The 25,452-nt window shown below is 32.7% G+C and overlaps 1 protein-coding gene and 1 long non-coding RNA gene across 2 annotated transcripts in view; one reads left to right on the top strand and one right to left on the bottom strand.

The window, feature by feature from the left end:
• The first annotated feature begins 1,225 nt into the window (after nt 1–1,225).
• Nucleotides 1,226–25,452, top strand: part of LOC127858023 (uncharacterized) — a 29,721-nt gene continuing 5,494 nt past the window's right edge. The window contains exons 1-4 of the mRNA XM_052394866.1: nt 1,226–1,371; nt 12,551–12,601; nt 13,991–14,092; nt 17,564–17,674. Coding sequence (XP_052250826.1) covers nt 1,305–1,371; nt 12,551–12,601; nt 13,991–14,092; nt 17,564–17,674 — 331 coding nt within the window. The 5' untranslated portion in view covers nt 1,226–1,304. The remainder of the gene's footprint in view (nt 1,372–12,550; nt 12,602–13,990; nt 14,093–17,563; nt 17,675–25,452) is intronic.
• On the bottom strand, nt 5,772–10,446 carry LOC127858025 (uncharacterized). Its single transcript, XR_008038729.1, has 2 exons — nt 10,282–10,446; nt 5,772–6,298 (listed from the first exon to the last, which is right to left on the bottom strand). It is a non-coding gene; the product is annotated as an uncharacterized LOC127858025 (long non-coding RNA).

A 25,452-nucleotide genomic window follows, 5' to 3' on the forward strand; every position in this document is an offset into this window, starting at 1 on the left:
GGGAGTGCACGGTAAATGGAAAATGGTTTGTATATAATTGAAGGAGAATTATAAAAAGGTATGATGTAAAATGGTAAAAAGACCAAATATTACCTAGATGCATTAAAACAAACCCAAAAAGCTCTAATCCAACCAATATTATTTATATATTGGTGATGACAATGGAGGAAATAGTACTAAAGTACCTTGTATGGTATGTAAAAATGGCAATTAAACAGAAAAACCGAGGCAATTTGCTGTATTAAAGCGGGTATATACGATCTTGTCAAATATTTATTTATTAATATAAAATGTGTAAAAACTTATTATACATATATTTCAATGTAAACTAAAATAAAAGTTAAGAAGAACATGTGTCGAAAAATGCTAAATAAGCCAGATATTTAATTCTGAAATCGAAAAAGGCTGTACAGCCGAATTCGCCAGCATGTATATCATGCATGTACGATGTGAATCTAAATTTATTCATGCAGCGATATCGATTCATACGACACACGAACACTTACTAAAAAGACGAATGCATCGGTTATTGTAGGAAAATAATTACGAATTATCTTCGTCACAATCGGCTCGGGGCGCTAATTTGTATTTGCTGTATTTTATGAAATTCGTCTTAATGTATCATTTTTCTTGCATATTGTGTGTTATTATAACATATTTGTATCAATATTTTACAAGTCAGCACATATAAAAATCGTATATACCCGCTTTAAATAGCAATTTAATATAAAATTAAGAAAATTTGCTATATAAAATAGCAATTTTAACATGAATTAGTGTAATACTGAGTAAAATGTTTGCTATGGTGTAGGAATAGCAGTATTGAGAAAAAATTAAGGCAATTTGCTATATAAAGTAGCAGTTTTACACAAAAATAAGGAAATTTGCTACACAAAATAGCAGTTATAACAAGATTTAATGTACTACAAGGTACAACATTAGCAGTATCAACAAAGTCGACAACACAAGAGGTAATACCAATCCCTTGGTATTATTGTCGACAATGACGTAGTGACGTCACCATCTATGTATAGAATGGTCCTTTCCTAATCTTCCAATTAAAACCGGTCTTGTAAAATGTGTGTCATATTTGTTTGCTGATTTGTAAGTCTGGATTACCTGCCCCTTTATTTACAATCGAAGCTAGGAACCAGACTACGAAAAAACAAACAAACGTGGGAATGATCATTCTATAGATGGTGACGTCACCACGTTATTGTAAGACCGGTGTGACACACTGCGGGAATGATTGAACTACCGTAACATATGACGTCATCCTGAACGCTATTCGTTACGATTAAAACATGGATGTCAGTTTGAATGCGCTGCTGTTTTGGATTTGCGCGACGATTGTTCTGCATCCTGCGCTGGGTAATAAACAATTCTTTCAAACTCTTAAATTCGCCCGTATTTTAAATAAATATTACAATGTATATATGCATTATGATTATGTTTTTAATGTACATGTCGATAATACCCGAAAGGGGAGTGACAGTATCCTACCGTTAGTGGCGTTACCCAAATTCGACGACACCTAAATTCGACGATGTTCTATTTGTATCGATTAAATGGATGATTATTGTCTTGGAATCATTTCAAAGTAATACATCAGAGTTTTAAATTATTATTTTGTGCTATTAAACATTTCATTATTTCTTTAATTATTTGCTAAATATTGCTTCATGCAATCGTTACATCGTCGAATTTGGGTCACACTGGTATATATATATAGATAGATAGATAGATAAAATTCAAAAGCCTGTTACCATGGTTACGCCCTTTCAAAACTCGGAAAATTGAATGTGGCATTAAAAGGATTTGTTCACATATTGACCATATGAACGTCAAATTTTTTGTCACATATTAAAATTAAAAAGGGATAGCTTTTTAATTTTTCAGGTCAGTGGTTTGAGCCTAGGCGGTGTACTTTTTCTTCAGTTTTTTTACATCTCATCTTGTTGAAAGTTCTAAACTGGATTTCTTAGTTCCGTGTTGACTTGTTACATTAAATTACATTTAATGACAAATGCCCCCCAAAACACCAACACCATGTGATGAAGTCTATTTAAAGGGATCTTTTCACGCTTTGGTAAATTGACAAAGTTGAAAAAAGTTGTTTCAGATTTGCAAATTTTCGTTTTAGTTATGATATTTGTGAGGAAAGAGTAATACTGAACATTTATCATGGTCTAATATAGCCATTATATGCATCTTTTGACGATTTTAAAACCTAAAAATTATAAAGCGTTGCAACGCGAAACGATTGAATAATTTGGAGAGTTCTGTTTTTGTCGTTTAATTTTGTGAAACTACGAAGATTGCTTATATAAGCTATAAAATACTTCAAGTATATGTACTTGGCGGAATAGCTCAGTAGGCTAAAGCGTTTTTACTTCAGGACTCTGGCAGGACTCCAGGGGTCACTGGTTCAAAACCTGGTCCGGGCAATGTTCTTTTCCTTTTTTTAATTTTATTCTTGATTTTTTACTGGAGCTTTTACGATCCAATGTTTACATTTATCGATATAAAGCATTTAATGAATAAGTTAAAAAATGCCAAAATCTGTGAAAAGGCCCCTTTAACACAAAATTGAGTTAGAGAAATTGGTTTGGAGAAAGCAAAGACAGCAGAGCCAGATGTTATTTTATTCCACATCTAACATGCGGACGTTTTCCCCCAAGACATTTCCTCCCCCCCCAAGATGTTTCCTCCCCAGACGTTCCCACCCCCCAAGATGTTTCCTCCCCAGACGTTCCCACCCCCCAAGATGTTTCCTCCCCAGACGTTCCCACCCCCCAAGATGTTTCCTCCCCAGACGTTCCCACCCCCCAAGATGTTTCCTCCCCAGACGTTCCCACCCCCCAAGATGTTTCCTCCCCAGACGTTCCCACCCCCATTTTAGTTTTAGTGCAGATGTTTCCCCCCAATAAATTATCATTGTTTGGTTGAAGTATGATCTTGTATATAATTTATTATCAAAATGATTATTTTGTTTATGAAGTCTTTAATTACAGGTAACTTTATCTTTGAAGCAGCTTGTTTGATTTTAACTATGCAACTGTCAACAATTTTGTTTTTTTCATGAATTCATATGTATATAATCAAACAATTGGATGTCGCTGATATTTTAATTTTTATTTTTAACTAATTTTAATACTTATTAAAACAGAATTGCACTTTCCTTGTGCATTATTTCATTATTAATGATATTATTAGCAAATGTAATCAAAACGTATTGATATTTTTATAATTTAACTCAATGATATTAATAATATTTAAAAGCAAAAAAAATAAAAATAAAACTTTTTTATTTAATGAATTAAATGTGGAATTTAAGGAAAAGTTAATAACTTTACAAATTAAAAAAAATGTTTTAAATGCAAAAATATAAAATATATCAGTTTTACAGAACACAAGTTATATAAACCTAGTCATCAAGCACCAAAACTAAGTTATTCAGTTTCACAAACAAAACATCCCTTCTCCACAATGTCATGAACACCAACTTTTCACAATCTGGTAACAATTGTCTCATGGTGTGCTGTGCGTTTCACTGTGAGTTCTACCTGGGGGCCGTATACCTTGGCACATTCACTTTACAGTTCACTCGTTGTGACGTCTTTGACGTCATACCTGGCCCAGAGGTCTCTAATACTTTTCTCTATCCTTCGGCTCACTGGCCTCACTCTCCTAGTGGATTGACCATCCCTGAGGTACCGTAACTCATACTGAACATTCTCAGCCTATGCACGCAGTGCTGGAACCAGGCAGTAGAATGTCAGGTCCAGGCCTCCTGCTTTCCTATTCAGGGATTGGTGCCAGGCTTCAGTGTCATTGTTAGTTCTGACACAAATCCCATACAATGACAAGGAGTAAATATCGAATATGGTTCAACCACTGCTCCTCCATGTATGTATAAAGTTTGAATATAGTTATTATTCTTCATTAAAAATCATAACTTATGGCTTATCTTCATTATGTAACTATCATTTTATGCCTTTAATTCATTTTGAGAAAAAAAAGAATGATTTAAAACAAGACTATTGCCAAGCAATATATGTCCCCTACCGGCTCCACCATTGTCAGAATATTTTTTTTTTCCATAGCAACCAGAATTTGTAGACGTAGGGACAAAATGAAATGACGTGAATAATTTCCATATTGCCATCTATCGATGTTTCAAGTTTCATGAAAAAATATTAAGAACTTTTTAACTTTTTAAGTTATCGCAGGATCCAGAAAAGTGAGACAGACATACTCACAGACAGACACACAGAGTGAAACCGGTAGGGGACAAAAAACTAGCAATTATAATAAACATTTTACATGGAATTGTAGTTCTCCAGTATAAATACAGGGCTCGACACTAACGGTGGTCCGTTGACCCGGGGTCAGTAAAAAATAGGGAGGATCAGTGAAACTAGAAATTTGGTAGATCCGTCGGACCAGTTAAAAATCCTGGCCGGCTTATTGTGAAATACTGGTGGAAAGCCGTTTTCATCAATAAAACAACTTTATATGTTCATAATAAACCGATAATTTCATCATTATTTTATGGGCCGACTCGAGACCAGGATGAAAAATAGCAACATATTGGAAATTCCAATTTTTCTAGATGCCCGGATGACAAAAACCTGTTGTCCGATAAAAAAAAATCGATTTGCATTCCCCAAATGTCTCTGGACTTCGCCGTGATCGATACACAAATTAACATAAAATTCGAAGCGTTTGGATTGAGAAATTAACAGAATGGTATTTATTATTTTGAAAAAGAAGCAATAATCAGCATTTTATCGATCTTAGTACCATCAGAATATACTTTGTTTACTGTGCAAATTTACACTGGAGGGCGCCGAATAATGTTTTGATATTGCCGGAGAATAAACGTGCGTATTTCAAGATAACAAGTTTTCACGATGTGGAATTTCATTCCGGGGATGGTTGAACCTGTTACCTCCGCCTAAAAACCCTAAAACTAATGAAGAGAAGCTTGAAGTACAGCAAATATGAAAAGGATCAGAGATAGTTCAGTAGATAGTATAGTTTTCTTTTTATAAATGCGCAATACATTGTGGATAGTCCGGAAAGTTAATTGAAATTTAGGTAAAATAACATAGATATTGTTGGACCACTTAAAATCTTGGAGGACCAGTAATTTTTGAAAGCTGGTGGTCCTTTGGGTCAGTAGGTAAAAAAGTTAGTGTCAAGCCCTGAAATATATAATAAAATGACGTTTATTGCAGATATCTAAGTCCTTGATGAAAAATAGAATTCTAACATTATATAATTATCTAAATTGACTTACTGGTTCCACATGTTTGGTGCTGCCACTTGTTACATAAATCACATTCAATAGCTTCTTCTTGTTCACTAACAATTTTCTTACAATCTAAACAAAGATCCGACATAATGAATTCTAATATAAGAACACTTATACAATATTATATCCAATTCACAAACTCCGGAAATGTCTATCACTATGATATGTATGAATAATATTATTGCAGTAAATTCTAATAACAGAATGAATCAGTGTAAAATGTTTTGAGTATATATAGATATAATTGAATTTGTTTGTAGCAAAATGAATTCATTAATTCAATAATTATAATTGTTTCACAGTGTTTTGCATTTATATATGCAGTCAATTGCATATTTGAAGATTTTATATTGTTTTGCATTTATATATGCAGTCATTTGCATATTTGAAGATTTTATAGTAATAGTTTTATAGTTATTTGACCATTTGAATATTTGTTTAATAATATATGTCATTTGTATATTTGTTTATTGTTGTAGGGTTTCATGATCTTGTACAGCTACACTTGATGTCTGTTTTCTTGTCAATCTCTGGCAATATGATATTTAGGGGTAACACAATCTTAGTTGTAAATGCAATATTATACAACATATTTACATCACTTATTGTTAAGAGAATCATCAAATACCTTTCCAATATTTCCAATATAAGCAACAATGCTTGTTAAAGATTATTGCATCAACATTACATCCTTCTACAGTTTTGCTGTAACACCTTTTCAATATTCCAATATTGTCAACAATGCATGTAAAAGATTATAACATAACATAAATTAAGTCACAAACAAATTATTCATGTTGAGATCTTAAATGACAGCCTGTTATTGGCATCTTAATCAAAGCTCCCTTTTGATGTTACAACATACTTTGTTGTCATTACCTAATTGTGGGTCAGAGCAAATCTAAACCAAATGTGACCATAACAACAGCAGATGGCAACCAACTCCTATATAAGCCAAACGCAGAATGGATTCAATACCTCTGCTCTATTGCCATCTTGCTGTGTGCTTGTGTCAATAAAGTTCTACAGTTAATGTTGCTCTGACTTACAGGTAAGACATTTATTTATTTCTACTTTACTTGTTTACGTGATATAAGTTCAGTATTTTGTATGTATTACAATTGTTAATTCTACATGCAAGTCTAAATATTTGGTGATTATTTTATATATTAAAATTCTTCAGTTACCTCTTGCTAAAAGCGAGTTATTCCCTAAAGTTTGATGTTTTAGATATTGAATACTTTCAGTTGTAAAATTTGTATTGTTAACAATTTATAGCATTTGTTCAAGACCTCTGCTCTATTGCCATCTTGCTGTGTGCTTGTGTCAATAAAGTTCTACAGTTAATGTTGCTCTGACTTACAGTCTTTCATTATCCTGCGCACTTGGGGAAACAACGTGAAAGTAACAAATCGGTCACTCATAAGAAAGAGCACACGCTAACCGAAAGATTTCACAGTGTTTTACATTTATATATGCAGTCAATTGCATATTTGAAGATTTTATATTGTTTTGCATTTATATATGCAGTCATTTGCATATTTGAAGATTTTATAGTAATAGTTTTATAGTTATTTGACCATTTGAATATTTGTTTAATAATATATGTCATTTGTATATTTGTTTATTGTTGTAGGGTTTCATGATCAGGTATCAATGAGTTTATAGTTGAGAAAATGTTGTTGACATAAGCTTGTGACTCATTGTACATACTATGTAATGTGTCAAACGTGTCCTTACAATCACAGGTTGAAAACTGTAAATTGTTAAAGTCAGGGTATTCCAGTTGTAGAACATAGGTATGGGACCAATGCTCGGCCGAAGCATGTAACTTTCCTTGCGAATGAAAAATGGTCCCATAATTTAATCTTTGCACAACTGTCGCTCCATTCGAAAGCCTTGTCCATGACAGTAGGAAGAGCAGGGTAAGTCCTGCAAGTACAAAATTAAGCCTACTTTAGAGTAATTGTCTCTAGAATGGGTTGTAGAACCGTGCACTTAGTTCTTAGCACTTTATTCATGATGATCAGTCATTACTTTAAAATTAACCCACTGTAAAGACAAACTCAGGTTGAGGTTTAATATTGAACCAAGAAAGGTATGCCATCTAACAAAAATGCAAGCTTCATCATTTTAAATGGAGGCAATGTATTGTTTAAATGGGACAATTAAATTTTAATTAGATTACTGTCATGTTACAAGATAACTCTATATTAAGAATCTTAAAGGATCAACATAAACCTAGGTTATAACCCAAACTTACTAACAAACTAATGACATAATGAGAAAAACTAAACACATACAAAAGGTGTGAAATGACAAAACACTACATATATCAACTATTCAGTTTCTTCTTTTCTGTCTTGGTAGGGCCCTACATGGAAATGCGAGAAATCTAACCTCTGATAATTTAAAAACAACCCCTTTATGATGATAAAACTACTAATTATTGACATCTCTTTCGTAAACACACGCCCAATCTTGAAAAAAAAAGGTTCCCTATGTTATGTTTATTTTTGTATGTCTGGTATTTGGAAGTGTAGACATTCTTATAATGTCTAATGTCTGTCTAAAAGAGAAAAATACAATCTCAGAAAATGACTGGCAGATCCAGTGTGAAAGTCCTATCAGTTGTTCCACACAAACATGGTTTGTCACCTATGCATGTTGGAGTACATCTACCGTGAAGTTTAGGTAGAGTCACTGACAAAAGATAGCGACCTGACCGTTTTATATGCTGTAGAATTCTTGGAAGTTACAAGATCATAGATCATTTTTTTGTAACATAATATTCCGTAATTCTACAGTTAAATGGTCCTTACTATGATCATAATCATAGTACATGTAGACTGCAAATCCTAATACCAGACTACCATTATCAGAATGAAGTAAATTAAATGATCTTTTAAACTATGGTTAATAAATGTTAGGAACACCTACCATTAAACTGACAATATATTTGAAAACAACTATCACTAAAATACAGGTAAACATAATATGTACACAAAAACTGTTTCTTTGTCCTTTTTTTATATAACATTTTTCCTGTTGTTTTTTATTGTTGTTTGAATTTAGGCTATATACAGTTTCAATTCATAATTTTACTTTTTCTATCATAAATTTTTCTATTTTTGTGGAATTTTACATATTTTTAATAAATAAAATTTAACCCATTTTATCGGTTATTTATGCGATTGATTCTTTTGACAAATTTCCCAAAGTAAACCCTTCAGTCGGTTAGATTTCTTAGTCAATTCGATGTAAAAACTGGGCCTACCTTGGTATCTTGCCATTCCCTAGAATGTGGAGGGAGATGTTTGGTCCGGGCTGTGGAGGTTGTCTGTGGTCGATTGTGGTTGTCTGAGCTGTGGTCTGGGTTGACTGCTGTGCTCGCCTCTGTGGATATTATCACAAGGACCGATTTTTACTCTCTTAATTTTGTTAAGATTTGTGATTCATTTAAATCCTAAGAAACAAACATCAAGATTATACAGTTCCAGTTTTAACACTTGCATTCAGCAATTTACTTTAAATATATGCTTGTTCACAGTTTGTAGGATTTATATTTATTATGCTTGTTCACAGTTAATAAGATTTTTAGTAATAATCATTCTGCTGTTTTAATCCTTGCCATATTTGTTTGATCATGCCTTTTTAAGTCTAATACGATTGTTATTCACAGATTAAAATTAGTTAGTACATGTCAAGATAGGAAAATGTATATAAGAATTGAAATGTAAACATTTGGGGATAGAAACTGGCGGAACTCCGCAAAAGAACCTTGTAAAGTTATTTGTACATGTTGTTATTAAATATATTGTTATAACTTTATTCTGTGTTTGAGCTAATTCCCCTTAAAGAAGTTTATTCACAAGGACCAGGAATTTCCTTTGTGAAAAGTGGTGGAGAATGTTTTAATTTTTTACAATGCAGGAGCATTGGTTTCACAGCGCAGGGGAAGATTTCACAGTGTTTTGCATTTATATATGCAGTCAATTGCATATTTGAAGATTTTATATTGTTTTGCATTTATATATGCAGTCATTTGCATATTTGAAGATTTTATAGTAATAGTTTTATAGTTATTTGACCATTTGAATATTTGTTTAATAATATATGTCATTTGTATATTTGTTTATTGTTGTAGGGTTTCATGATCTTGTACAGCTACACTTGATGTCTGTTTTCTTGTCAATCTCTGGCAATATGATATTTAGGGGTAACACAATCTTAGTTGTAAATGCAATATTATACAACATATTTACATCACTTATTGTTAAGAGAATCATCAAATACCTTTCCAATATTTCCAATATAAGCAACAATGCTTGTTAAAGATTATTGCATCAACATTACATCCTTCTACAGTTTTGCTGTAACACCTTTTCAATATTCCAATATTGTCAACAATGCATGTAAAAGATTATAACATAACATAAATTAAGTCACAAACAAATTATTCATGTTGAGATCTTAAATGACAGCCTGTTATTGGCATCTTAATCAAAGCTCCCTTTTGATGTTACAACATACTTTGTTGTCATTACCTAATTGTGGGTCAGAGCAAATCTAAACCAAATGTGACCATAACAACAGCAGATGGCAACCAACTCCTATATAAGCCAAACGCAGAATGGATTCAATACCTCTGCTCTATTGCCATCTTGCTGTGTGTTTGTGTCAATAAAGTTCTACAGTTAATGTTGCTCTGACTTACAGGTAAGACATTTATTTTATTTCTACTTTACTTGTATAAGTGATATAAGTTCAGTATTTTGTATGTATTACAATTGTTCATTCTTCATGCAAGTCTAAATATTTGGTGATTATTTTATATATTAAAATTCTTCAGTTACCTCTTGCTAAAAGCGAGTTATTCCCTAAAGTTTGATGTTTTAGATATTGAATACTTTCAGTTGTAAAATTTGTATTGTTAACAATTTATAGCATTTGTTCAAGACCTCTGCTCTATTGCCATCTTGCTGTGTGTTTGTGTCAATAAAGTTCTACAGTTAATGTTGCTCTGACTTACAGTCTTTCATTATCCTGCGCACTTGGGGAAACAACGTGAAAGTAACAAATCGGTCACTCATAAGAAAGAGCACACGCTAACCGAACGTGTGACAATTGTTTACTTTGTAACATACTATTCCACTTAAAATGACCATTCAAGAACATCAAAGCTGTGCTTTTACTCCATTTTTTAATGATCTCAATTAATGAAAGAAAAATTTCAGGCACTTATAAAAACAATTATAATTAGATTTATTTTTAATTTGTAAAATTAGTTAGAGGCTTCTTTAAAAACAACCATAAAAAATCATTAATAAATATTTTAATCAGTCAGGACTCAACTTAAATCAAAACACAAAAAACAAACTGTTTCACTTGAATAACGCACTTGGAAAGCAAAAACGCACAAAATGCGCACTTAAATGCACTTTTGAACACTGAAAACACAGATATTAACAAAAAACACAGAATTAATGCACTTTTAAGTGCGCTAAATGTGTGTTTTGGTAAAAAGTGAGTTTTAAATTGACAAGGGTTGTGCGAAGTTTGTACACTGAATTTTGTGCAGGGTTTCACAGCTTGATATTTATTCAGTTCCACTTATCCACAAATCTGTTAATCATTAGCAGTCATACAATATTATGGGCTGGTAAATATATCACCTGATAACAAAAGACTACTTAATTGGCATGTGATTAACATGGCCAACCTTCAATGTGCAAGTGACTCCAAAGTACCCCCCCCACCCCACCACCCACCACCACAATTTATCAGAACTGCGATTTATCGTGGTCAAGTATTACAAACAAATTAGAAAATGACCGACACATTTTTTATTCACAATCATTAATCAGCAATTTTGTTTTACCTGCCAATAATGCCCACCTGCAAAAAAACAACCTGCGACCGCCATTTTACATTCCCAGAAGTCTATTTTCATAGCTAACAACGACCACTTCAACGACCAGCGACAACCATTTTACATTCCCAAAAGTCGATTGACTAACAAAATCGTTTTAATTATCATAATATAATCATTTAATCATAATATAACGTTTTATAACAAATAATTTGAATAATTTTGATTTCACAAAACAGCAGACATTAACTTATTAATACAATAAGATATGTGTTGCAGCATTTTTCTTTAAACATTGTACATTGTCATCGGTTTGCAAAAAGTTATGTCCATGTTTTAGGTAGCTCACCCGTAATTGGCACCGATCCAAATATAATCCAATCTATTATTTTCTTAATCAGCATCATTTCACTGAACTGCATGCACATTTTTAGGTAGAATTTCCATGCTTTTAAAAAAATATACTGATTTTTTCAAAACCACCTCCACACTCGGCTTTTGTCCAGTTTATGTGCACCCCTGGGGTATATGAAAGTTCCATAATTCATCCAGATTTTCAAATATAGGCATGCAGTTGGTGTGTACAGATGCAGAAAAGGTGTTTAAAGTTTAAACAGGATGAAAAAAGTTTTCTTTTACAGCCATTTATTTTTTATAACTTGTTATCTATGGAAGAGCGCCATGAAATGTAAGTGGTTTCAGGCAACGTAGAATTTGGGTTTGTTAAAAACAAAGTGTCATAAAATTCAAAATAGTATCATTTAAGTAATATTTTGAACTTAGTTTTTATAGATACACTATATACAGCAAAAATACCAAGAAATAGACAGATTTACCGTTTACTTTTTGAAATAAAAATGCAAAAATATGCATGGTTCATATTTTCAGCAGTAAATCACCCAATTTTGCCATAATGTTGTTTTAATTTTAATAGTTGAAGAATGTGCATAAAAATTGCAACATATTTAACAATAAACAAAGCTTATATGCCATATTAAATCAAATTACGTTAGAAAAGAAATAAAATGCGTCGCAAAAAAGTATACGTCGTCGGCAGGATTTGAACCTGCGTGGGAATATCCCAAAAGATTTCTAGTCTATCGCCTTAACCACAAGGCTACGGCACCTTATATTAGGCTCTTCAACCTTCGAAGAAACCGCGGGAAATCATTAGGGGTGCGCTACCTTAAGCAAAACACAAGACTTGGACTTGTGTCAAATATGACTTGAAAAGTATTTCTTTATCCTTGTTCATCATGTACAAGATTTCAAAAGAATAATTTTGACACTCTTTTTGAGTGTAATGAATTAATCAATATAGACCTCTTAACAAACTTAACTTTTTTTTTACATTGCAGGTTGGCGGAGCTATCAACCCTTCAATCTGGCTAGTACTTCATACAATGGAGGTAAATTGTGCAACTGTATTATATCACACATTAAGATAGATTTTCTTCATATTGACATGTTGTAGAATGTCACCATTTTTGAGCGGACTCAACTTTCTCGCTAAATTGAATGGGATAATGGCAGCCTATTAAGAGCTTTATTTTAAATGATAAATCATAAAACTTATGAATGCTTTAATACTTATTCATATAAATCAATTTTAAAGCATAGGTTTTCAGTCCATGTTTTAAATAAGATTTCAAGAGAATAAAATATATTTTAAATCTACAAGGCCTTGTTGTTTTCGGTTCCAATATGCCAAAGTTCAATACCAATGTTGTTATGATAATATGTCTCATGCACCTTGGCTCAAATAACATAATTCTTTCTTTTTTTTATATAAATTTTATGTATATGAATCTTTGTATCCAATGTAGTGAAGTTTGTGTAAGCCCATATCTTTATTGTGAATTATTAGAGTATGAAATTGGCACAAATGATCACCATATCATGTCAATGTTCTGTGTGCAAAAACATTGCACTTGAAGGTCAAGGTCACAGTCAACTTTTGAATAATTGCATAATCCTCAAATGGATATTATAGTGAAAGAATATGTTTGTGTCAGAGCCATAACTTTGAAGAGCTTTAGCAGATTGGTTTTCAAAATAAATTGGCTTAAATGATCACTTAGTCAAGACAACAGGGCGTGTGTAAACCCCATCTTGCTCACTAAAAGCTCAAGGTCACAGTGACACTTCAAGCTTGTAATGTTGCATAAATATAAAAATAGAGATAGTACATGTTCATGTAAAATCTATAACTTTGTTGTGCATGACTGATTTAAACAATAAATTGGCTTAAATGATCATCATTTAAGACCAGGTGTTTTGAAATGTGCCAAATCATGTCACTTGCTCAAAGGTGAAGGTCAAAGTTGCCAAATAAAGTGTGTGCACTTTCTTTTCAATTGGATAAACTGACAATACATGTCTGACCCATAATGTTATGGTATGCATGATGGAGCTTTAACATATATTTACAAAAATGACCATCTTTTATTCCAAGGGTCAACTTGTGTTAAGGTTAGAACTTCTTTGTGCACTTAGAGAAAAGAGGTCTATTAGGCACAAATGTTCACCATTTTTTGGCGTACACAATTATATAGCAGATCCTTAAAGAGGTATAAAACAACTATGGTAAGCTATCTATTTAGCATATTTGGTAATGTGTTGAATGACCAGTAATATAGAGCTTTGGGCAGTCATAATCAGAAAAAGTCTTTTTCTTCTTTTGACTTTTTGTTATGTCAGATGATAATGTTATGTCTGATTCAAGTTTTCTAGAAAACAAATCATATTATAACAGAAAAACCTAGTATAAATATGATGATATGATATGTTACATTTAGGAGATAATCCACAGCAACAACCCTATCAACAGCAACTGCTGCCGCAGCAACAACAGCAGCAACAGCAGCGGCAGAATTTCCGGCCAGGAAATCGTCCAATATGTAATTGAAACTTGCTCTTTCTAGTTTTAGTGATATGTATGGAAGCATAGATCTGCAATACATTTACCACATAACGAAATAAGGTTTGCATATCATGTTATTTATGCTGTATCTTTATAGCATTTAGGATGTTTTTTCAGGTAATATATTTGCCTGCTTAACACAAAAAACTGGTCGGAGAATGACCCTAACTATAAGCAGGATGTAATGGTATTTATATATTAAGATTTTTTTATATTGTAATAGGACTTTTTTGTGGAAAAATTCATTCATTGACAAATAACTGGAATAATATCTGTTAACAGGGTTTTATTTTCCTTCTTTGTGACCCGCCAAAAATCGGCCCTTTCCCCTCCGATTTTTTGTTCCCCTCCGACTAAGCTGGTAAATTTTCCCCTAGATTTCATTTTCCCCTTAAAAAAAATTTAAAAAAAAAAATGTTTTTTTTTTTTTTAAACCTTTAAATATATAAGTTAACCTATTTTCTGTTTCCTTGAATTTGTTTTAAAAAACAGTAAAATATGCTTAATTGATTATTTAAGACTTTCCTTATTTTCCCCCAAAATCCAGCCTTTCGTGTGAATTTTTCCCCCAAAATCCGGCGTTTTGCGCGATTTTTTTCCCCTCAAAAAGGCCAGGCCCTTTCCCCAAAATCAGATAAAAACCCCTGGTTAAGATTCATGTAAGCAAGATAACACATTTGGAAAAATTAAAGGAAATAGTAATCATTAATGGACAATTTTCACTATAGCATTTTCTTGCAAAAAGATTTGGGGTAAATTTAAAGGGGCCTTTTTACAGATTTTGGCATGTATTGAAGTTTGTCATTAAATGCTATATATTGATAAATGTAAACATTTGGATCTAAAAGCTCCAGTAAAAAAGCAAGAATAAAAATTAAGGAAGAAAAAAAAGTAACCCTCAGCTGTTCCTGAACCACTGACCCCTTGAGTAATAGTCTATCGCTTAGACCACTCTGTCATCCGTGCTCATACAATCAGTGATGTATTTATACTTTATATAAGCTATCCTCGTAGTATCACAAAATAAAACATCAAGAGCAGAACTCACAAAATCATTCAATCGTTCCGCGTTGCAACGCTTTATTATGTTCAGGTTTTTAAATCGTTAAAAGATGCATATTATGGCTATTTTAGAGCATGGTAAATGTTCAGTATTACTGCTTCCTCACAAACATCATAACAGTAAACTACAACTAAAATTTGCGAATCTGAAACCTTTTTTTTTTTTTTTATTCATCACCACAACGTGAAAAGGCCCCTTTAAGAGTTACCACTAAAATTTACATGTACCTTACGAGATATTTTTCATGACACAATTTGCTTTGCAGTGTTTTTTTTCACTTATAGGGGAATGGTGGTGGGGCCCGTCCAAAGGGGAAAAAATGCGTCGTTTTTTAGGAAAAGGGAAAATTAAAAATTCACTCTTTTATTTGTAATGACATTTATTATATGAATACACATGTTTGTATGAATATAATATTAACAGCAGAATGTCTCTGTCCTTTTTCTGAAATATATATCAATGATTTTTTCAACATTAGTTTCAGACAGTTCAGACTTCATGCACAGTCTCAGTTTTCTTAGCCATTTTGAGTTGAATTGAGTTTTTTTAAATCGATTAGATGGCAAATTTGAGCATTTTTTATCAATAAAATGGACCAAATTGGAATGTTTTTATCAACAAATATTGACACAATATAGATACATCAAGCCTTTTCCTGGCCATTTTGGGAGACAAATGCAATTCATGTGAAAAAACCACTGATTTGAAAAAAACTAATCTAATTTAATATAACACTTTATTATAATTAAAAACCATATAAATTATAGTTATATACTTTGTTAGTTATTTATGAAATAAATTTGAGATATATTTGTCATGATTATGAAACAGTTCTTTCTATAAAATAATTTTTTTTTTTTTTTTTTTTATTACTTCTGGAGGGATTTTCTTACAAAATGTGGGGAAAATATATAATCTTTTTTGAGAGAAATGGGGCCGAATATCGGCCCCGAAATGGCCATAAAAAAACACTGCATAGCTCTATAATGCAAAGATCTAGCGCATCCAAGACATGCAAATCATGTCTGTCACTTCTGCGCATTTTAAGACATAAAGTATAATAGTAAATATCTAAGAGACTTATTTTCATAAATAAGGGTTGTGGGAAAATGATATATTTCTACTTGTCTACGGACACGTGATGTGTCCCTATTAAAAACTCACTTATCCAAAACCTGATAAATAAATGCATTGATAAATGTATGTGCAAACATAATTAATAGCAAAGTTTTATTTGTAAACGATTTATGAGCCAGCCCTCTGACCATAACTTATTTTACTTGTCCTTTTGTGAAACACAAAGTTATAAATTTAGATGAAAAGGTGCACATCTCAGCCCAGGTTAGGCAGGGATAGCAAAATAATTCTAACCCCCTGAATAACTTATACATTCAGATAAATATTGCAATAAATATGTTTAAACTTATGAGGTTATCATATTGCATTTTTATGCCAACTTATATATATTTGTAAATATATAAATAAATATACATTTGTATAGTATACATAAATTTAAATTGTCAGTTTGTGACATGTCTATTGTTTGTAATGGTTATGAAATTCTGTGATTGAAATTTAAAATATGAGCTAGAGTGAAAAAATATAGTAAATGAATGATCAATTTGATCAAATCTATTTGCATCCACATTTTAATATATTTTATGGCATTTTCACAAACTGTTAGATGTAATGTAAGGCCTTTTCAGATTCAGTGGTTTACATCCATTTTAAAAGTTCTTTCTGCTTACTTTAATTATATTTTTGATACAGCATGTTAGGGAGTATCTGCTTTTCACTGATACCCTTGTTCATCATGTAAACAATGTTTTACTGGATTTATAATTCTTGATTTCTGTATTAATTGAAAGAAGGTACCATTTGCCATGATTGATTGTATTTCAGTTTGGATGTGCAGCTGAATAACCCATATGAATTGTGCTCTGTGAAAAAGGGGTTTAATGCATGTGTGTAAAGTGTCATCCCAGATTAGCCTGTGAAGCTGCACAGGCTAATCTGGGATGACACTTTACGCAAAAACTTGATTTTTGCTAAGAAGAGACTTTTTAAAACGAAAAAAAATCATAAAAGGAGAATCTAGGACTACACTTTAGGCAGATGCATTAGTTTAATTTAGTTTAAACCTATTTATTTTAGCTCGATTGCATCAAAAGCCTTAGGCTTATATAAACGCTCTCGAGTCCGTTTCCTTGGCCTAGAACCAGTACTTGGTGTCTTTGGGGGAGATCTAAGGAACGCTCCCACGGTGGGGATCGAACCCGTGACCTCCCGGTCACAAGGCGGACACCATATCCATTACACCACGGAGACCTTTAAACCCCCTTTTTACAGAGCACACATCCTAACAAACTTGTTTTAACATTGCAGTTACTTACACGTTGTCACCTCTCCAAGTAGAAAGCTTATCTGTTAAGCATATGCATCGTTTACCGCAAGGAAAAGAGACATGGATCCCTGCCCTTTGGGCACGATATAGAGGTAAATTGTGCTACTTTGTTGAATCTCACATGTTTGCAGATTTTCCTTAATTTGCTTTGTTGTAAAATGGTACCATTTCTGAGCTGACAAAAAATCACCCTCTGATTGGGCTTATTACAGGCCATTAAACAGCTTGATTTTAATAAACGTTCAGGCTGCATATAGCTTATTTCTTTTGCATGGTTGAATTATACAAGCATAAATAAAAATAAGAGTAAAAATGTAAGATTCTGCTTATAGCGCTTACTATGCATATACTATCAAAATGGATTTTACGCTTCTGTTCCTGTCATGCTTTTTTGTGTTCGTGTGCATTAAATCACAGCTATAGTTGAATCTGAACAATTGCAATCATAAACAAAATACTAACACTGCCCAATACTATTTTGCCATATAAAAACTTCCAACAACAAAAAGTACCATAAAAAGGTTAAGTACAATTGGAAGACACTAAAACAAGTAACACTGGAGTAAAAACGTTTCTATACATGTACATACATTCTGCACCTTTTTAGTATTTAAAAATGGTTTCACGATGTTATCTTGTTTTGTTTTTTGAATAATCTGGAGTCAAAATCGCATTCGTTTGGTTTGCATTAATTTGCATAATTTATGCAAGCTTTTTTTAATTATTATCACGGTACTATAAACATTATATAGGGCATTTCTATTAGAGTCAGGTACGCGTTCGGGCATATAAACCATTTCAATCACATATCAAAAGCTATACAGTAAACCCTGTTTGAACTAATAAACTCACTGTGAATGAACAAAAACTGTCACGTGACCACAAAAGTCAACGTCAGTAGTCATTTTATGACAACAAACTGTTGCTCTGGTTTTCGAGAACACTTCGACACAATTTCCATTTAAGAAGCAAACGTCAGTAGTAAAATTACAAAGAGTCAGTGTTCTCGAAAATTAACTATCACAGAACTGTCTATGCTTTATACTGACGTTTGCCATATTTGTTTTCACTCTTTAAACGATTATTTAATATCTGGTAGATATTTTTGTTTGTTTATGCATAGATATATGTAATATATGTTCGTCGGGTAAAGCATAGACAGTTCTGTGATAGTTAATTTTCGAGAACACTGACTCTTTGTAATTTTACTACTGACGTTTGCTTCTTAAATGGAAATTGTGTCGAAGTGTTCTCGAAAACCAGAGCAACACACAAAATGCGTGATATACCAATCGAAAGCTATATGCATGCCATATTGCCTGCACTAGGTCGTATGAAAGTCAGAGGATGATCAGCAAAGATATTGGAAAAAAACCTACCTTGCGCGGCTGTTTGTTGTCATAAAATGACTACTGACGTTGAGTTTTGTGGTCACGTGACAGTTTTTGTTCATTTACAGTGAAACTAATGAAAGATAATATAATAATTGAAATGGAAAGAATGACCTTTATAAATGTAAATAAGCTGTAAATAGATACAAGGTACCTACTTTTCAAACTTCATTTGATAACGGGCAGCTATGTCACGCTTCCAACGAAGCCCGATGCCAATCTCCCGTTCTCTCGTTAATGTTCAAATATCGTCACAGGAACATATTGTCACACACAAAATAAAAACGAGCATTTTGTATATCGTTAAATCAATGTTCTCAGACCAAATCTAGCGGTGAATTGTTGGCTATTTCAATAAGGAACACTGTTTATTTTATGAATTAACTTTATTTTACGAAGTTTTCGTTGATTTTGAGCATATATGGATCTTTAACATTTTCAATGACTGTTTCTGAATTGCTTTCACAAATATTTAGCCAAAAGTGATTGGTGTGATGCAATCATTATGGTTCAGGTTGATTTCCCTTGCTTTTTTGTTGTCCGCTGACAAGTTAGCTGGAAAAGCTTTCTTGTCCGGCCCTACATGTATAAACTCAAGGCATAGGAAATCTACACGCATAGGAATTATTCAGATAAATATTCAATAAATAAGTAAAAATTTGAGGCTTTGCAGTTCTATGCCACGGCACCATACATACGCATCGTGCTCTGTGAAAAGGGGGTTTAATGCATGTGCGTAAAGTGTCGTCCCAGATTTTTCGTTTCAAGAAAATCTCTTGTTAGCAAAAAATAAGATTAAGCGGAAAGTGTCCACCCTGATTAGCTTGTGCGGATTTTTTATCTTTTTTAATGTGTGTAATAGCAAGAAAATACTTAGCACTTCCGGCAAAATTTACAGGTCAAATGCCGTCCGCACAGGCTAATCTTGGACGACACTTTTCGCCTAAACTGCATTTTTACTAAGAAAAGACTGTTTATAGATGAAAAATATCATAAAAGCGGAAAGTGTTGTCCCTGATTAGCCTGTGCTGACTGCACAGGCTAATCTGGTTCTTCACTTTACGAACTTGCATTAAACCCCCTTTTCACAGAGCTCGGCCAATATATAATTCAAAGATCTTGTTCAAGAAATAACAATCTAGTCTGACTCCTGTGCACTTTTACGGGATTAAGAATATTCATAAAAAGTTACATTTATTATATATAACTCAATATTAACCAACCATTTCAATAATTATTAGAATTTATAAGGTTATTTTATGGCAGTTCTATGCAACACAACATACCAGTATATTTAATCTATAAGTTTATGACATGTCCATTTCATTCACACTGCTTTAAGAAATTCAATTATGAAAATGCAAATAACAAGAATGAAAAAAAAGTAAAGTGATGGATCAATTTGATGGACATATTTGGCTGCATCCACATGTTTATTTATTTTGTGGCATGTTCACAACCAATTTTGTTGTCAGATCAGAGCCTTTAATTCCAGTAGTTTTAAGCCATTATAAATTATAATACATGGAGAGTAAGTTAGTTACTTTTTCCTAATTCCTTATTCGAAAAAGGCATAAGGAACTGTTCTTTATTCCTTATTCAAGCATAACATATTTGATATAGCGTTTGAAATAAAAACAATGCATGCAATTCTTAAGTTAATCAAAACAAATCAATCAAAACAAAATAACTTGAATACATTTACTTTATGTCTTACTTTACCTATTCATGGTTCCTTCTTGCGCTTGCATAGAATACTTTTTAATAACCGAACCGAAATTTTCTAATTGGAATACTTACTTAATTCACATCCACAAAACCTAAAGCATATAACATTATTTTATTTGAAAGTGCAATCCTGTACATTTCAACATTTTTGTTTTTGTTTATTATCCAGTTCATTTTTTTGCGGTTGAATAAGGAAAAAGGAACCAGTTTCTCCTTATTCAAGCCGAATAAGGAACTGGCATCAATGAAATTGATCTAAAGTTAATCACATATAAATGTACATCATTATAATATAATATATATATAACCTATATATTATATAGGTTGTATATTTAAAATACTAATTGCAATACATTTCTTCATAGTTTTAAGTAATGATAATCCAGTTACATAATCAGTTTGAATAAGGAACTGGTTCCTTATTCCTTATTCAAATCTAATAGGGAACTGGAATGTTCTTTTTAAAAATTATAAATCAAAATGAACCAACGAGACAAATAAATCAGCAAAAATAATTGTAAATGTAGGACAGGTATAAAAATATTTATTGCAGAAATTTCTACTTTGTTGTATTTAATTATTACATAGTTCTTTATTCGGTTTGAATAAGGAACTGGTTCCTTATTCCTTATTCATATTACCGGTAAATAAGGAATTGGCATTTTCTTACTTAAGAAATAAATTGATATGAATAAAGAGACGCATGCATCAAGGAAAATCACTGTAAGTGTAGGTTGGGAATAAAAAACTAAAAATATGACTTATAACCAATGAGAACAGTGCCATTTTGTCGGTTCCCATAACTTCTAATCGTGCTCCAATGTTGAAGGTCGCCGGATGTAACGTAGGCCTCATAGAGCAAGAAAGCGCGCTTTCGGAGATAAAAAAAATCTATTGAAATAAAACCACCCAAATTGAAATAAAACCACCCAATTACAGCTAGGTAAGTTTTGGTTTTTAATTGAAGAAAAAAACAACAACAAAACACAGAGGCATTTTGATGAACCTTTCCAGTCTAATAGAGGTACATTTGCCGCTGTGTCCGGTTCAGTCTCTCCTTATTGTGACATCAGTGACGCATTCGTCATGTGCCGAGGTTGAAAGTCGCCGAATGTACCGTTGGCCTGCTTGAGCAAGAAAACGCGTATTAGCTAGAAAAAAAAGAAGAAGACGAAAATATACTTTTACAACTAGGATGTGCGCTTTTTGGTTTCAATTATAAAATAAAATAAAATATTGAGGCATTTCAATTAAACTTTTCAGTCTTATAGAGGCACATTGACCGCTGCTTCCGGTGCAGTCTTTCTTTTATGGAGACGTGTTGAAATCATTTTGCATTCTTAATCATATCCCTTCATAACAGTTTTCGTATGAAAACGGAACAAGATATCTAAAACATGTTTAGTTTTCAGCTATCATACAGTCTTGACGAAAGTTCAGGGTCAGATAAGACTTCAAGAACTTTACCAAATAACAAATCTTACATTAACCCTTTGAGCGCTGAAACCGGATTTTGAAGGCCTTTGCAAACAGTTTGGATCCAGATGAGACGCCACAAAACGTGGCGTCTCATCAGGATCCAAACTGTTTGCTATTCTGATAGTATTATTTGAAATTTTTTTTTTTTTAAATGCTAATTTTAGAATTTCAGCAGACAACATTTTAGCAGACGACAAATTTCCCAGCATGCAAAGGGTTAAACATCCCCAATAATAAAGAATATAAAGCTCTGCTATGCGAGAATGATCCGAATTTAAGTATCCGAAATAATGGCCTCTGAATAAGGAATTGGGTGTAATGTTAGATCCTTATTCGGCAGCATGTTTTATTTAAGATGATGTGTGTGTTATTTAAGCTTGATTATGTTATATGGACGTATTCTGTCACATTTCTTTTTATATTCATTTTGACGGTAAACGCTGAAAACAAGTATTATGAGGACAATAAAAAAAAAATGATATTGCCTTACTCAAACAAAAATTAAAATTAACCAGAGAATACTAAATGTCTATAAAAATCATAGTAAATGTAGGTTCGAAGTTAAAAATATGTATTACAATATATGTCTACCTAGTTTTATTGAATAATAACACAGTTCCATTTTCTGTGGTTATGGAATGAGGAGTAAGGAACTGGTATTCACATCGAAAAATGAACTGGCATTTTCATACTAAACTAACTATTAAAATGAACCAAAGAGACCAATAAATCAATGAAAATCATTATAAATTTAGGTTGGGTCTCAACAACATTAATTGCAGTACATCTACCGTACTAAGTTTTATTTAATGATAACTTAGTTCCTTATTCCAATTGAAAAAGGAATTCCTAAATCAAATAGATTAAGGAATTGCATGGCATTTTCATTCTAAACAAAATATTAAAATTTTCCAAAGACACCAATAAATCAATGAAAATCATTGTAAATGTAAGTTGGGTATCAAAAACATTAATTGCAGTACATATCTACTAAGTTTTATTAAATGATAACCCAGTTCCTTATTCCGATTGAAAACGGAATAAAGAACTGGTTCCTTATTCCTTATTCAAATCAAATGAGGAACTGCAATTTTCATACACAAAAAATATATATAATATAATGAACCAAAGAGACCACTGCATCAATTATAATCATTTTAAATGTCAGCTGGGTATCAAAAATATGTATTTCAGTACATTTCTAAATAGTGTTTTGCGTAATGATAACAAGTTATTTTCGTGGTGAAAAGTAACCAGGTGCACTAACTTCCAGGAAAATAGGACTTGTTACCACCAAGACCATGCAGTGCTATTTTGTGGGTCATCACAACATTTAATTTTGTGGCAATGTTTAAGGTCCGCGGATGTACTGTTAGCATCCAAGATCGAGAAGACACGTTTTCGGAGATAGAAAATATATTTAAATATAAGTACTCAAGTAAAGCTGGTATACGCATTTGTTTTTTTATTGAAAAACAAAATACGAAGGCATCTCTATGAAACTTTCCAGTTTTCTAGAGGCCCCTGAGTCGCTGCTTTCGGTGCAGTCTCGCCTTTATGGGTGCCGTCAGTGACGTTGCACTTACGACAACGCTGTCCGAAATATTGGCATCCGGTACGAATACTGGGACTGTTACTCTGACCGGCGAGGGACTTTTCACCATAGAAACCATCGCTGTTTAAAGAGTGAAGGTCGTGGTAACCGACAAAATAGCACTGGTCTTGGTGGTAACCAGTCCTCAATTTTGCTCCGAAGTTAGAGAACCTGGTCAATTTTTGCCGCGACTGGGATGTTTTATTTCGATCTTCGATCTTCGCTCTTGGATGCCTACGTTACATTCGGGGACCTTCAATGTTAGTGCACGATAAAAAGTATTGGGAACCGACAAAATGGCGCTGTTCTCAATTGTTATCAGATATATTTTTAGTGCAACTGGTTACGTTTTCCTTGTTCAGCCGCTAAAAAGGCACTGGGTTATCATGACAGAAGAGAACTAAGAAGAAATGAACTGTAATAAATACATATTTTTTATTCCCAACTTACATTTACAGTGATTTTCCTTGATTTATGCGTCTCTTTATTCATATCAATTTATTTCTTAAGGCCAAAAAAAAATAGGCCTGTTTCCGGTCAACCGTCCGTGTCTCCAACTAGGCCTGTTTCCGGTCACCCGTCCGTTTCTCCCAAATAGGCCCCGACCCTCAACTTTTTATTGGGGTCTCCAAAAAAAAATTGTTCATTTTCGTTCATATAAGATGTAATATCAAGCAAACAAAGCATATACAGTGGAACCCCTCAAAACCAGACATCCCCGGGACCAAGAGGAAATTCCGGTTTAGAGAGGATTCCAGTTTAGAGGGGACATTGTCTATTTTACTTTCAGATGCTCAATTACATAGCTGATATGGAAAAAACACTTTCAGCAAAATTTAATAGTTTATTTACATATAACATTTATTGATACTGCATCACATAAGAACAACACATGTCACTTAATTTATTGATTCGAAAGCAATATCATTCACAACATAAAACAAACAGTGCAACTTGAAAAACAAACAATTTTACACATGTATGCATTTTTAAGGTGAATTTAGTTCCTTTTTACACTGAAAAACATCTTCCAACGACACAGCCACCCATTAGACGCTTTAAAGTCACTAATTCCTAGTTCCGTAGCAAAGCTCCGTGCCTTTTCCTGTATGATCAGACCAGAGATCGGCAATGACTTAGCCCTTACAATACAGAACCAGTCCCATACAAGTTCGTTGATGTTTCTAAATTTCATTTCATTGTTAAACCGACTTTTGTTTGGTGAAGAGTTTTCCCAATGAGATATGTACTAAGACTTTTTTCGCACGATATCCCCGACCGTCAACTTTCCTACCCTGTATTTCTCTGATAGAATCTTGAGTGTAGGTTTAGGGAACATCTCTGATTCTTTTATCAATTTGATTTTGTCTTCTAGATACAATTCCACGCGCCTTCGCTTAGAAGGAGGTTCGGACATTTTTAGTCTTAGTTATCGTAATTACCAATTTGAAAATCTAAATAAATAACTTAATGCAACTGCTTCAAGAACTCTGCAAATCACCATTTTATATGACACTAAATTAGAATTTGTAATAAACTACACAAACTATAATAGCATTAAGATTATCAAAATTTAACACGGCTTCCTACATCAACAACAAAACACACTAAAGAACTCTTTATTTGTTATCAGTAATTATAATCAGTATTATCACCTCTATTGATCGATACATACATC

This window comes from Dreissena polymorpha, chromosome 14 (genome assembly GCF_020536995.1).
Source record: "Dreissena polymorpha isolate Duluth1 chromosome 14, UMN_Dpol_1.0, whole genome shotgun sequence".
Taxonomy (NCBI): domain Eukaryota; kingdom Metazoa; phylum Mollusca; class Bivalvia; order Myida; family Dreissenidae; genus Dreissena; species Dreissena polymorpha.